The 15,651-nt window shown below is 36.9% G+C and overlaps 1 protein-coding gene across 2 annotated transcripts in view; it reads left to right on the top strand.

Annotated features, from left to right (window-relative positions):
• The window catches only part of RFESD (Rieske Fe-S domain containing), a 197,397-nt gene that overhangs the window by 26,019 nt on the left and 155,727 nt on the right, over window positions 1–15,651 (top strand). The window contains exons 1-3 of one of the 2 annotated variants that reach the window (XM_044064127.1): window positions 3,314–3,376; window positions 13,046–13,232; window positions 13,355–13,389. In XM_044064127.1, coding sequence (XP_043920062.1) covers window positions 13,055–13,232; window positions 13,355–13,389 — 213 coding nt within the window. In that variant the 5' untranslated portion in view covers window positions 3,314–3,376; window positions 13,046–13,054. Of the gene's footprint in view, window positions 1–3,313; window positions 3,377–13,045; window positions 13,233–13,354; window positions 13,390–15,651 lie in introns of those variants that run through there. The other variant, XM_044064126.1, reaches the window with a different exon arrangement.

Genomic DNA, 15,651 nt, shown 5'->3' with positions numbered 1-15,651 from the left:
ACAATTCCAGCTACTTTTATGTTGACTTTGGACATCTGATTATGGTAACAAATGATGGCCATGTGTTATATTTCAACTTTCATCCCCAGAAGCAGTAGAAACGCATTAAACTATTCCACGTTTCTTCACAGAAATCACATTAGTCTTGCAAAGGCAAAATAATGAGTAAATAACAGCGGCTACTCATTTGGTCCACAGACAGCCCCAGCAATTATAGTTTTGTGTATGTACACTGCAGATATCTGATGTTTTTAAAGTTAAAAAATAGGGCCACAAAGTATCATAGTCAAGTTACTAGCTTGCAGCATCCTAGAGTAAGAATTAGAAAATAATAGAGTGAGAGGGGCAACAGTCCAAACTTATGGACAGGTTTTTAAAATATTACTTACATTACTTAGAAAATTGCTAGAATAACAGATTTTTTCATTATCCTGTATGTTCTGAAGTATTTAAAGTCTGAAATTCAAATGCCTACCATTATTTAAGGATTACAGTCCTCAATGATTTGCCAGAAAACCACATTTTTTATGAGAAGCAGATGAAAATATGATGGGAAATCAGGGACAATTGTAATGTATTCCTCTGTCTGCCTAAGGCTGGCCATGAACCCGTACTTTATAGTAGTTATTTTGTTCCCAGGCAGGAATAGATATCAGATATGTGGACTGTGGTCAGATTAAGATTGATTAATACAGAATACAATACCTTCCAGAAATTAAATAGTACAGGGTATTGGAGGATCACATTAGGCAAAATATGCAGACTGTGTCTGCAAACTTTGCAAGAATATCTTTCAGCTGTACCTGAGTTCATAGAATGGCCTTGATTTTGTCTCCAATTTTCTGTATTCTCCTCATAAAATGTGTTTTTTTTCTGCCAAATCTTTGAGAACAGTAGTTACTTTGTGTATTATGTGTGATATCCAGTTGTTGTCTGCAAGACAGGTGTTACAAAACAACAGCAAAAAAAAAAAAAGAAGAAAAAAAAAGCAAAATACCAAAGCAGTCCATTCTTCATGATCCTCACTCTTTTCCTCAGCATTCTCCTTGGAGCAGTTACGTACAGACTCCTGAAGGGATTTGTACTGGTACCATAGCCATTTCCTGCCACTGTTCAAAGTTTCTGGGCTTTCTGTTCATTTTCATTCACCACTGTCTAGATGTCCATTCACAATGTCTTTAAAGCTTAAAAGAATCCATGATTTAGATCACAGTGGGTAAGTGAAGCCAATTTGAAAGCGTGGAAGCTAAACAGAGTGTGTGGCACTTCCCTTGCATGGTGCCAATCTTTTCTCAGGAGGAGCATCATGGCAAGGGTGCTTTACTGACTGCCTTATCAAGTGGCATCCTGGGTAGCCACCTCACCCACCTATGCTTAAGGCTGGGGCCCTGTCCACAATAACCTATATTTGTAATGTTGGTACTAAATCTTTACCTGAAGAGTAATCTTGAAACTTAACATGGGACATTACATTAGCACCAAATGTTTCACTAACATCATGATATTTAAAAAAATGAAAGGAAACTCAAGTGCAGTGTCCAGTATTACTGTGCTGGAAACATTGTTGTAGTTTTATGTTAGAAATACAGATCTCTTTTTCATTTGTGGGAATTAGTCTTGGTACTTTTTAACTCCAAGGATCAGTAGCAGTCTCTTTAGCTGGGCTTAACTTTTTGTCTAATACAGCAGTACTTTTTGAGTATGTATAGTGTTGCTTATTATGAGATACAACGTTTATGTACCCAATTAACAGAAAGTATTCCTCAGTTTTTTTCTGTATTACTTTAGAAGGAATTTGTTCTTATGAACATATCCTATAAGTGCACTTCATAAATATTACATTTCAGTTTAAAAATGCAGCATCTTATAGGTTCATAGATTCATAGGAGGTTACTACGCTATTGATGCTAGGGCCTTTATAAGCCTAGCCATGTTATACCCTTGTTCCCTTATTGACCAAGTTGTATGATCTATATTTGCAGCACAAGACTATGATCAACATTGACTGCCCTTATCCATGCGGGACATAGGTGATACCCCCTGGGTACATTTACAGTCTCCCATCCAGCAGACTGTTAAGCTTAAATAGGGTCATTAAGGAGCTCTGTTTTGCATGAATAGGTTAAGTTCCCTAGAGAGAGTGAGTATTGTCCCATTTGAGTTGCTGGTGTACAGCATTTCCATTAGAGGAGGGTCCGAGACCGCTCTGTAAGACAGGTACAAGTCGCCTGTCAGCAGCCTATAAGATACAGAGTACAATGAGAGGGCCTTTAGTCTGTCCATGTAGGTCATGTGTTGAACACCCTGAATTTTCTTGGTGAGAAATCTCTAAGGTCTCGCCAGCTGCTGCAGGTGTCTGGTAATGTGATTACACACTTTAACCAGTACAGCAGTATTCAGAAGCCAGAGCCTATCCTGGTACTCCGTTTGTGCAAGAAACACATGCACGTGAGTGCAATTCCTTCTGTTGAACATTGTTTTCTCCAAAACATGAATCTTTAAATATTTTGGTTAACTCATGTTTTGTTGAACGTTCCATTTTACTGTTGGTTCAAGATTGCCGGACAGTAGACATTTGGTAGATCTTCTCTTTCCTCACTGTTATACATTCACGGAATTGGTATATATAAGTATCAGGAGGTGTGGGGGACATCATTTCCATGTTTTCTTTCCCTTGGTTTTTTTTTCCTTTTTCTTTTTTTGCTGTTTACTCAGTCCATCAACAGTTTTGACTTTTTGTGATTTGGCATTTTGGTTGTTCAGTTATTTGTAATACACTTGATTCTTTGGTTTGTTAATTTTAATTTGGGCCAGGACAAATTGTCATTGAGGGAGAAAAGGTTGTTTTTCTAATAGTATACAAAGGAGATGGTCACAGTACAGTATGGCACTTCGTCATGCATTCTTTTGTTTTCTGTCTGACCACATAATGTTATAAATAGAAAGTATAACTTCTGAATCAAGGGCTGTATCTTTTAGCCATGTTTTGAATATTGCCTGAATATCAAGTTGATTCTGACTAAACCAGTGGATCCAGATATGTTTTTTCCTTATACTTTTAGTATCAATATGAGCAGATTTTAGACATATATCATTCTGTCAACTGCTTGTTTCTGGATCAGTGTCAGTCATACCTCTCAACTTTTGAGCACAAGAAATCTGGACAAATCCTAAAATAATTGAGGGACAAAGACACAAACATAGGGACAGATTTTAAATACTGGTCTTAAACCTATTGGTAGAATAATGTGTGTGTTAGCATGCATTTTCTGAAGGATATAAAGTCTGAAACTCATGTTATGTCATTATTTAGTTCAGTCCTCAGCGAATTGCCAGAAAAATCTGGATATTCTGTAGAAATCAAGACAACTGAGAGGTATGGTGACAATATTGTTGGTAGAATGCAGATTATTGTGAAGTTCCATTTAAAGTAGAAAGCTAAATGTGAGGGATCATACAAATGCAGTTTAACTTATTGTTCTTTGTTTGTACTGTAAATGCTTTTATTGTATTAGATAACTTTATAGTAACATATTTATGAAAAGTCACAAATTTTTTTTTTTTTGTTCTTAATCTTATCAAGTGGACAAGAGCATTCCGATATAAACATATCTGTGTATTTAGATAACATGTTCCATGCCTAGTAGTTTATTATCAGTGTGGGATGGCACATTGGTGTGGTGTTTCAGTGTTTTTTTCTTGTTTCCTTTCATATTCTAAAAGCATAGTAGATGAAATGAAAATCCTCCAAGTTATCTGTAGGTGTGTCTTCTGTCTATAATTGTGTGTGTGTGTGTGTTTGTTTGTGTGTGTAGGGGACATTTGCTGTGGACTGACATCCTGTCCAAGATTGTTTTCTTTGTCTTGCACCCACTGAGTACAAGGATAGGCTCTGGCTCCTGAATGCTGCTGAACTGGATAAAGTGTGTAATTAGAAAATTCATTAATTAGTAAATTAATTGTAACTAATTATTAACCAGAGTGAAGTAATGAACTGCATGGGTCTTTTCAGACTCCCTCCAAAAAAACTTAATCAAAGTCATGCAGTAGGGAAATGGTGACTGAGGGAATCAAACCCACGACTCTAAGAAGCAGCTCATACATGCTGACTGCCAGAATAAATGAGCATAAAATGCATGCAAGCCCAAATAGTTAAAGTTGGATCTGAAAGTTAGACTGAAGTGGCAGTTAGCTGTTGGTTGAGTACATCTTGATTTTGAGTGGACACACATGTGATGTACAATAAACATAGTTTGGGGAAAATGATGGCTTGTTGGGCATGACAGCTTAACCTTTCAGTCATCTGTAACTTGGAGCGTTTGCCACCAGAGTTTGTTCTTACTAGGGATCAGAGAACATGTATGGTGTTGAGAGCAGCCCAGTGATTTTCACTGGATTGTATGCTACTCGAAATGGGAGAAAGGTCTGGTAGTAAAAGCGGTGTTCTGTTTGTGAGGTCTAGAGTTTAGACTGAACTTGGTGGGTGATGAAGGAATGATGAAATAAACTGTAGACTGAAACTTGATGAGTCCTAGTAGGTGTCCCAGGGATGAGTCAACAGTGAACTATTTAGCAAGTTGTAGTGATGGCCTAGGAAACTGCATCTTTCTGGCAAGTTGCATCCTCTGTTGTGACCTTTAGAGTAATTATATCCTATAACACATTTTGCTGAAAGAAAAGACCCATTTAAAGAGTACAGATAATATGCATGATGTACAACATTAATATGAGGAATATAGAATTCTATTTACTGGTGTACCTTTCATACATTTTATTGACTTTAACAGTCAGTGGAAATGAAATATAGTACTAAGATTATGCTCTGAAACTGAGAAAAAGATAAACTTAAGTGATTACCTGGCATATGACCCAATATCAACATCACTTAGGGGTGCTTAACAAGACCTTATTAAGGACACCCTAAGTGCTTTTAAGATCAGGTATCATGCTAGGGGCTAACAGTGGACAGTGCTGGACAGCAAAGTGCAGTGGCAGAAGGTAAAACAGTTTTTTAAAGCTATTAGAACTTCACTCTGCCACACTAAGAAACAAAAGTGTGGTGGAACAAAGTATTTATCAGCTCTTTTTACCTTATGCCATAAAAGCATTTTTGTTTCAGTCTACTGTCCCTGATTATGCAGAATGTCCCCAACTTCCATCATATTTTTGCCATGTCAGTAAAATTATTGATTTTTTGGTAAATCACTGAGAGTTAGTCAGTCAGTAATGCAAAACTTTAAAGTTTCATACTTATTGTCCAGGAAACACATGATGTAAAACCTGCAATTTTCTTAACAGTTTAAATTGGTGGAATATTTAAAAAAAAATGTTCCCGACTTTGATCTTGTATCCCATATTATTGGAATTTTCCAGAACTGTTATTAAAGAAGACTTTGATAAGAGGTATGCAGCTGTCTGTTGACAGCACCAGCTAAGGTGCTTTCAAAGCCAGTAAAACACTTTGCATGCCTACAATTATTTTTTTCTGTAATTGGTAATACAAGGAACAGATAAAGTTCTACATATAGTTATTATTGGGTCTCGGATCATAACCCTCTGTTATCTGTTCTCATCATGGGTGTCAGGATTCACCTCTTGATGTATGTTCTCATTGTGAATTTCTTGACATCTGTGTCTTAAGCACATAATCTTCTGGTTATGATTGGAAACCTAATCATAATCCTGTATGTAACTGAAGGAGAAATACTGGACTGAACTGATATGTTAACATTTTATAGTAAGGGCTTATTTAACACTGTTAGGATCATAGGAAGTTACTAGGCTGATGGTTGTGGGGCCCTTACAAGCCTAGCCAAGAGTTTATCCCCAAAAAGAAACCTCAGTCAACACCTGTCACCCCTGTCAATGAGGGACACAGGTGGAACTTCTGGGAAAAATGTATGTTTTCCCATCTACTCATCAAGGTTGTGCTTGAAGAGGGTTGGCGAGGTACTCTGTTTGACGTGTATGGGAAGTCTATTCCAGAGACGGGGCAGCCTCTGGGAGCTAAACCTGTCTCTCCAGCAAGTTTTGTTCTTGATTTAGTCGCCACTCTGTCAGCCTGTGGAACAAACAGTACTGATTTTAGCAACATACTGTCTTTTTTTTAACTCATTCAAGCCTATAGTGCCTTTTTTGTATACTTCCATGTAACACCTGTAGCTGCATATAGGATCCAGACCTTTTTTAGGTCTGACTTTTTAATCAAGTGACTTACCAGCTTATAACAGACAAGATTTGAAAGGACAGTGATTTATTAATAAAATGACAATAATATAGTTAATCTAGTATGTCCTGCAGTAGCAAAGCCTATATTATGCTTTTTAAGCTGATTTTTTTTTTCAGAAAATGTTCTGGAATGCAAGGATGTATGCAGGCTGTAAGAGGTGCAATATTCCACACCACATAGGTGTTAATGAGTTAAAGGAAAACTCTACCTTAGAACTAAATAAATCTATTTTTTTCACTCTGTCTTTGTTTTCTGAGCTATTTTAACACTTCAAAAATCACTCTGGTAGCTTCTTATAGAATTTTAATATGTTTTCTGCAAAATGGCTGCCAGTGGGGCTTGACATTCAATTTAACCTTGTTTTTCTTCAAGCCTTTCTCTTTCCCATAATCAACTTCAGGTTTTCTTTACATGATTCATGCTAGGCATAAGGAAGTAGTCGTGTATTCCCATGCCATTAACAAATAATGGGATTAGTGTTAGTCACCAAAATTTTATATACCTCCTGTAACAGGACTGACTGTTATTTCTCGAATGGCTCTCATTTGTGCGTGTCTCAGAGCTTAGTGTACTAAGGAATTATACAGCTGCAACTAAAAAGTAGCTAAACTGCAGGCCTTTGCTCAAAGTATTTCTTTACAGTCCAAGACAACTTGACCGTCACCTGCCCCCACAATTTGGTAAATGTGCTGCTGCTTTACAGGAATTACAAGAAAAATATCAGTAAGTTCTCTTCCTCTCTACAATAAAGACATTGGAAAACAGTTTCACAACTCTGTCTTTTTTACATCAAGTGCTGGCCTCCTGACATCAGCAGGACTAATTATCCATATAAGATTGTCAGTAGTACCTCACTACAAATGTCTCTGTGTTTGTGGTATGTCATGTATGTGCAGGCAGATTTCTCTGCAAATTATGTGAAAAGTTAAGTTTGAAAAAAAAGTGGGTGTTCTTAACCTTCTCTTGATTCCAAGGTAAGGAAATTAAAGTTCTATAAAGTACAAGTAGGTTTCTGCTACCAACACAATCTGGAAGCATATTGTAAGGAGAAAAGCAACCTAAGGTTTGAGTTAAACTATAGAAGAAGGTGGGGTTTTCCTTTAAAGAGTACACATTTGTGCAAGCAGACATTTCTGCTCTGTATGCATGAAAAGGCCTCAAAAAGAGCCATTAGCGAGCTGTTTCAAACTGATGCTGTTTGTGCTGCAGTTTTTAAGTGATTTGCTTGTACAAAACAGACATAATACAGAAAGAAATAACACTTAACAGTTGCATCCATGTAAACAGAATACTGAGGTAGCTAGTAGGGTGGTAGTATTAATACAAAAAACATATTTATTGCACAGCTATATTTGTATTTTATGTATTTTCTCTTATGCTGCTTTAGTTTTGTGCCATGTTGAAGCTGCAGTGAGGGCAGTATAACAGTGGGGTAGTGAAGTCAAGAAGTACAATAAATGGGTGTAACAGGTTTGCTTTCCTTCCTCTTTTACTGGAATAGAATCACTAGGGAAGCAGAAATAATCTGTTAGCGCATGGCTGTTCTGATTAAAATTCTTATTAGATACAGAAATGGGCATGGCATACCCAGAAGTAGTAAATTAAAATACTTCATGCTATAACACAGAGGAGTAGGTAATAGAAATGGGCCATGCATTACCAATGCAATGGAGTACAGTATTCAGAAGTATTCATAGGTAGGACAAGTGAACATAATTTGCTGAGAGCTGCTCAAAAAAACTTGGAGGCAGTCTTCACTTTTGGATGCAAGAAAAATGTGAACTGCATTTATAATCACATCCTCTACATCCTCTGTGACACTGCCTCACTTTGAACATAGATGATGATATAAGTAAGTTACTACCTCTCTGCTTTAAAATGTAGATGTAGCTATGTCCATCTGGGGAGCAAACTGGAGAAAAAAATCAGTGAACAGTTTAATAGCAAGTAGTTTTTTAAAACTGTAGTTTGAAGTGCTATTTTAGTGGGTAAAAATCACATGTTAATAGTTAGACTTATAAATGTTCTCAGAGAATGTACCCTGGAGGTGTTGGCTTGTGCTTCATTTGCAAAATACTGTAATGAGTACTTACTGTCTGCATAGCCGGAATACTTGTTCTAAACAATTTTCTTGAACAGTATTTTTGAGAGATGTATATTTCATTGTAGACTATACTGTACACAAAAAAGGCAAACAATTTATTTTTGTGGTACATCATACAGATAGCAGGAGCACAGACACCTGCACTGAACAAGCGTTTGAGCACATCTTCTGAGGCGTGGGAAATGGCTTTGATTTTAGACTGTAGAGTGGAGTACAAATGCAGATTCCTTTTGAGGCATACTCCACATATTTTAGATACGTAGAATACCTGCATTAACCACTGGTTAACACTGCTGCCATGTATGCGGGTGGAAGGGCTGTGATTTATTCAGAGCTGTACAGTATACCAGACGTAGATACAGGTATTCTTCTCTTGAACCATGTTATGCAGAAACCAAGCATACCTGCTGCTAACAGTTCATTGAACAGTGGGTGGAGAGACTGCCTTTCAGTTTAGATTGTACAGTGCGTTGGAGATGCAGACTGTGGCACCCCTGTACAGGCTACTGATCACTGCATAGATGTAGAACTGATCTATGTTTAGTTGTTTCAGATGTTACAATACGATTACCATCACATTGATGTATTATTTGCACAAGCACTGAAACACAGGTGAGTGATGCTGGCATTTTTAAAATCTACTTACTGAAAATTCCAAAACATTGAAAAAATTGTAAAAGAAATAACTGTTTATTTTTGTGATCATTTAACCAAAATACTAACACTAAATTCAGACATACTTTTGTCTGAATTTTGTTATGGAAGAGGTTTTCCTAAGGTAAGGTGTAAGGTTGAGTTTAGGGCCAGGATTAGGGTTAGAGTTTAGCATGCATTACCAAGGATTGGCAGGGGGCCTTCAGCACCATCCTTACTAATGCATGCTAACCCTTACCATCCCCCAGCTCAAGCCCTATACCTTACTTGAGGAAGACCCTTTCTGTAACACTACTGCTACACAAGATGCTGAGACACACACACACACCCCCATCCCCTAATTATGCAACTTTTAGTGTGTCCAAAAAGTTTGGCATTAAAATCCCGAACCCACACTTGCCTTACCCACATACACTTGATTGTCTTTCTTTCAACAACCCCAGCATGCATAAATTAAAATAAATATTACTGCATACAAAATCACATGAAATTCATTGCTTTCAACTTCCTACTAATTAAACTCATTTTAATACACCTGATACAGGTATTATATTTATTTTAATTTATGATAATTTCTAAATAACTGGTTAAATTGTGTATAAATATTCATTTTATGATTATTTATGTGATAGGAAGTTACATCATAATATTCTGAGGAAGTTCTTTAGTTACTTGGAACGAAATCTCAAAAGGTTTTGTTAATAAAAGTGCCCTGACCAGGAAGAGGTGCATTTCTTTATTTATTTTTGTTGTTTTGTTTATATGTTTGACACTTTGTGAAGTTGTTTAGTAGTGTATACACTGTAATATTGTACTTTTATCCTAGAGTATGAAACTATAGGCAACTAGATATTGCTGTTTTTAGAAATGTGACTGTTATGTGACAGGACTATATATTGCCTTGATCACTGTGCTTGTATATAGATTAATAAGACTGGTGTTGCCCTTTAATGTCTCTCAAGCTTTTTCAAGTTCAGAATCTGTACCTTGTTTAACACTTATGTATTCACTCAGAATGATTGAGATGTGTCTAGACACTTATCACACATTCTTAATGAGCAAAAGTCAGTTATGTAGCTCATAAAAACAATAGAAGACCTGTATTAGCTGTCCTGTCCTGGCTCTTTACAGACCGTCTCCATGTAAACTAAAGTATGTTGATGGATTAATCAGTGCAGCCCATGTCTATATGCTGGTTTGTGCTGGGGTTGTGGGTGTCGTACTAGTAAATTAAGTTTTATAACATGTTAGAATCTGACGTTTATCCAGTTCCAACACCATGACTTGACTTAACTGAACAAAATTAGGTCCCCACTAGGATCTGTAAAGTATGTATGATGTCAAGAGAGCTGGCTAGTAAAGTTTACTAGAGTGTGTGCTACTTGAAGTGGGAGAGAAAGCACATAGAAGTAGTGCAGATGTCAAATAAGTTAGAGAGGGACAAAATTTGCAGTGGAAGAACTGGGAGTCGGCTAGTATAGACAAGGAAAATCCAATGGTGCTTAGTGGGAAGTATTAGGGGGATGAATACGCAGATGTGGTTTGCCGGAGTTTGAAGATAGCAGAGATATTTTGTTGATAAATAGGCAAGAAATAAAAATGCATAATCCAGTTGGAACTGTAGCATCCCCTTGTCTTTGACTATCCTGCCTTCTGGTGTGAGAAATTTTGAAATTCAAATTCTGCAGCAGCCATGAAGTATCTTTATGTTTTGCTTTTCACATTATTTATTTTTTGTTTTGTTTTTGGCTAAGATCTGTGAAAGTAATACTTAATATAAGTGAGACAAAAGTCATACTCTTTGGAGTCCATTGCAACTATGATATGTGCCTCTGACTGGACTTTTCTTGACGGTCACCAAAATCTTCTAGAAGCCACTACAGTCTTGGAACCCTGAACAAAACAATCCAACAATAGCTCTTCTGGGCATGGAAAGTGTCTCACGTCGTATCTCCATCAGGCAGAGAAGATTGAAGCCAGCTAGAGTATGGCCTCCCACAAATAGCTGATGCATCAAAATAGAACCTCATCATACTTCAGACAACCTCAACTTCAATTTGTCACTGAATTTCCCTAGCTATATGTATGGGTGCAATGAACGCCACTGCTTAGTTCTCAAAAACAAAATGGCCTCCAGTTCAGCAAATGGCTGATCAGACTTTTTGACTCATTCCTGTATAAGCTACTAAATCAAAGCTCATTCCCTTTGTTCACTAGCAGATTCACAATAAGGGGAAGGAATATATAGTCTCAGTTGATAGCTGAACTTGTACCCTCTCTCTGCGCCCCTTTTGCAAACAGAAAATACAATAACCACAGCCTCTTCATTCTGCAACCCAAGCTGTGGGATACTGTATCACCTTCAATCAGAAATAACACTAATTTTCCAGAATTCCTCTTCTCCTTTCTTTTTTCCCCAATTAACTGAAATACATAGCAGTCTAGCAAACAAAAAGATGTACAATATATGTTTGATGTAAATATCTCGTGTAAATATTTTTGTGTAAATAAAGCACTGTTTATTAATATTAAACATATGGCTATTATATCTTTTGTACATGGGATATGTTCTCCATTTGTAAATGTAAGGCGTAATTGTTCATTGTCTCTTAAATGCTTGTCCTTGGATATTTTTTTTCCCTTATGTAAATTGTAGGGATCCTTTCTTAGCGTGTGAATTGCATTTCTGTATGTATTTTAACATGTTAAATTTTATATCATTCCTTACTTTGTGTTTTAAACTTGGGTTGACCCTGAAATAGGCCATTTTAAATCAGTGCTCTGCACCGGTTAACAAATCAAAATAAATAAGTAAATGCAAATAAAATAAATAAAACAATCACATGTCTTTACCTGTGGTCATGACAGGGATGTATCCTAATGTCAGGCTGAGATATTAAAAAGAGGTGATAGTTGAAGGACTGTAGAAGTTTGGGAAGTTTTAAGTTTTGGGTGTGTATCCGATATCATGGATTTGTTTTTTGCATGAAGGATCAGTTCCTTAATTTGGGAGCCACATAGAGAGTTTAGTAAGGTAGTTTGGAGTTCCTGTAGGATGGAATCAAAAGAGGGGAGACTGAGCCTTGAATGTTATGCTTGGTGATAGCTATGGGTGTAGATATAGCAGTACCAGTTTTAACCTAAAAGGATCACTCATTCGTTTGGCTTTCAAATGCGTTTGACCATATATGAACTAAAGCTGAGCACATATAAGGTGTTTTGGAGATGTTTTTGGATTATTAAGTCAAAGGCTTGTATATAGCCTGTAGGTTGACCTCGGTCAGCAGTGGTCAGTATGTTGTATGGAAGTAATGAGATTAGTCTGAATTGTAAGGTGGCTAGTTAAGGAAAGGGATTTATGAATAGGTATAATAGAGGTAGTTTGTCAGACTGTTGGGAAAACCGTTTGTGTAACTGAAAGGATATAGTTTTTGCAGGTTTTAAAGACCATGATTGTGTACTGTCTGAGTCTGGGCTTCCATAGTTGGGGAAGGAGAGTTAATAAGTTGAACTGTTTTACTTCAAGTCTCTGATGGTAGAATGTAGGTAGGTAAGGTTTATGAGGTTTAAGGGTAGGACAGTTGCATGGGGAGTGCAGGGAGTATGGTGTTTGTGGGGATTCTTTGGCAAGCTTGTTTGGTTGTATAGTGGGTGGGTGGGAAGTTAGAACTTTGTTTCATCTTATGGTCCTGTTTACTTCTGGACAGAATGTCTTTGGGTTAAACAAGTGTTAAGTATATTTTTGTAATGGTGTGTAACTTAATGCTTATCTTTTTGCTTTTGTCAATTGCATTACAGAGTTGTATTTATCAGAGGAGTGCTGTTTGCTTTAATAAGAATTATATTAGGAAGTGTGTGGCATTATTTTTGAAAGTTTTTTTATGTTTTTATTGTACTGTAAACTACAACATGTTAGTTTAGATTTAATGATTAAACTGTGTTAGAACTGTTATTGATGCTGTTAAGAGAGCACAATTTTTAATTATTGAGCTGGATATTGACATAAAATTGTCAAGTACTGTGATTTAATTATCTGGATTATTCTTACTCTTTCTTAGAATATAGATATGAACTGTTCATCTGAAAATACCTTGCTAGAAAAATCAGAACAAGAAGCCCCTGTCTGTGTTGGAAGTGTAGAAAACATTAAGAAGGAAAAAAGAATAACTGCAGTTGTCAGTGGAAGAGAAGTTGTAATCTTTTACCATGAAGACAAATTTTATGCACTGGACATGCGATGCTACCGTAAGTTAGCTAATATACTTGCATACATTTTTAGACCGGTGTTTAGTGTGGGAGTTTAGGATTTATACTGTCACTTATTTTCCAAGATTGCTTATGCTTTCCAAAATATTTATATATTACAGACGCAGGAGGACCTTTACATCGTGGAGATATTGAGGTAAGTAATTTTCTTTCGTTAGCAGCACACATTTACCAGTGTCAGATCTGTGCCTGAGAAATGATGACGTTTGGGGCTGTGTAGTCTGAGAAAAGCTACAAGCTTGTTGCTCTTCCTGCTGACATTATTTTTTTTTTCCTTTCATATGTGATACTGATTCCTGTGATCACTTTTTGAAGCTCTTCAGAGAAAAATCATTATCTGTTTGATTGTTCATGTTTCCTTCCATATATCCATTTGTTTGTGTATACATATTTGAAATGTACTTATCCTGGTGCTTTAACATTGTACATCAGGTTGTCCTGAAGTTTTATATTGACTTGCTCTGTAACACAGATTTCTGCATTTTTTCCTTGATTTTTTTAAACATTAAAAAAACTGGAAATTAGTTTTATCACTCATTCTGTCTGATGTGGTGACATTACATCGCAGAGATTTTTTTTCTTTGCAGGAATACTGATACTGTTCATATGCTTCCCCCTTCTGTACTGATAGGTGGTGTTACTACCAGCTGTCGTATTTATTCTTCCATGTCTTAGATAATAAGGAAGACAGAGCTACAGTGTATCACAATATCTTTTTTCAAAGTGACCTCTGCAGAGGCCAGTAATGTATATAACTGGTGCCATTCAGTCAGTTATAGCTGGCAATCTTTTTCTCAAGTAGTTTTGAAAGTCAGCACTCTTGTGTCCACACTAGAACTGTATGAGCCTGCCCCAAAGGAAGCAATCATCTACACATTGTTCTGTGCTTTTATATCACTGGTAGTTACATATTTTTGAACTTATCATTTAGGTTGTAAAATAGTAAAACAATTTCTTTTTAAATGTAATTTTCAATTTTTATGTCTTGTCCAAAAAACTGAAAAAAAATTGCAGGATTGGAATGCAGGCCATTGTATGGAACGCCAATTCCTGATTCTTGTTCTGCTTAGCTGTTGGACAGAGCTTTTGAGGTGTCTGTGTATTGCCACTGACTTCTATCATATGTAAGGTGTCAATTTCAGATGCCCCAGTAGCCTGCCAGGAAAAAAAATCTGACTGAAAGCGAGATATTCCCTGGTTATATTTTATATTAGAAAGTAGCTTCCTTAACTTAATAACACAAGCCCAAAGACCATAAGAGCATGCATAATGCCACATACAGGAAGAAGTGTGGTGCACATATCCTTTTCTTTGATGTTATTTTTTAACAGTGTTACAGCATGAGAAATCCTGCTGTGCTTTCAGGAGGTGTAGCTCCTTCATCCATGAAGATCAAGGTTGTCTGTTGCCAGTTTTCTGAACTGCCTATTTCAGCTGACCCATTATGGATTGTTTGTTTGTGGTAATGGTGAGTATTTCAGCTCCTGGGCACCTTGCAGGCAAGTGGTGGTCTTAGATTTCATGACAAAAAATATTTTATAATGTCAGATGCTACTCAGTTAGGGATATTCCCATCAGCATTCTTCCCAGCTGACTCCCTTTTCAGGTTCCTCATGCACAGACTGCACATTTGGCATGTGTGTTTCAGCTGCCTTGACACTGGCCCCATGGGTAAGTCATAGGCTCCCTTCTGAACTCCTTGCATTGGTTTTGTGTCTGTTGTGTGGCACTACCTACAGTAATCTGTGAAGGTCAGCTTACTTTTGTCGATATAAGAGAAGATAATTCAGGAATTAAAGACTGTTTGCTGCTCCTTTGCCAGCTCCAGATTTTCTTGTGGCTCTCTGCCCATTTCCTTCATAGGTTCAGTTCCTGCTTAGTGAAAAAGCTGCATTTTCTATATTGGGCAAAACATTTTCTTGTGCTCTGCAATCAAGAATATATCTTTCTTTCTAAGTTGAGATTGATGTAGAGGATCAGGCTTCATCTTCATTTTTGTCCATGGCATACTACTCCTTTTGCAGGAATGTTTTAATTTTGTCACAAGAAAATGCACTGAGTCAGTCCTCTGCTTAGATTGGTTTCAGTGTAGGGAAGCAGCACTTTGACCTTGAAGACAATTCTGTAGTTTAACTAACAACAGTATATGCTGTATTGGATTAATATCATATGTTTGGCTCAAGATGTACTCAGTAGAAATTTACCTGCTGTATTCTGCAGTGGCTGAAAGTGACAGAGAGTATCCCTGCAATGTAAAGGGCAGCAGTGGTTCAGACTTGAGATGGCAGTTTCATGTTTCAAGCTGCCAAGTTGTCATTTTCTGGTAGATTCTAAATTTGGATATTATGTTATAGCTGGAGAAATCCATTGGTGAACCAGAAGTAAATGTGTAATGTAA

Source organism: Protopterus annectens, chromosome 2.part2, assembly GCF_019279795.1.
Source record: "Protopterus annectens isolate FY-2018-M chromosome 2.part2, PAN1.0, whole genome shotgun sequence".
NCBI classification, from domain to species: Eukaryota; Metazoa; Chordata; order Ceratodontiformes; family Protopteridae; genus Protopterus; species Protopterus annectens.
The sequence above is the reverse complement of the archived record's forward strand: the minus strand, read 5'-3'. Positions and strand labels throughout refer to the sequence as shown.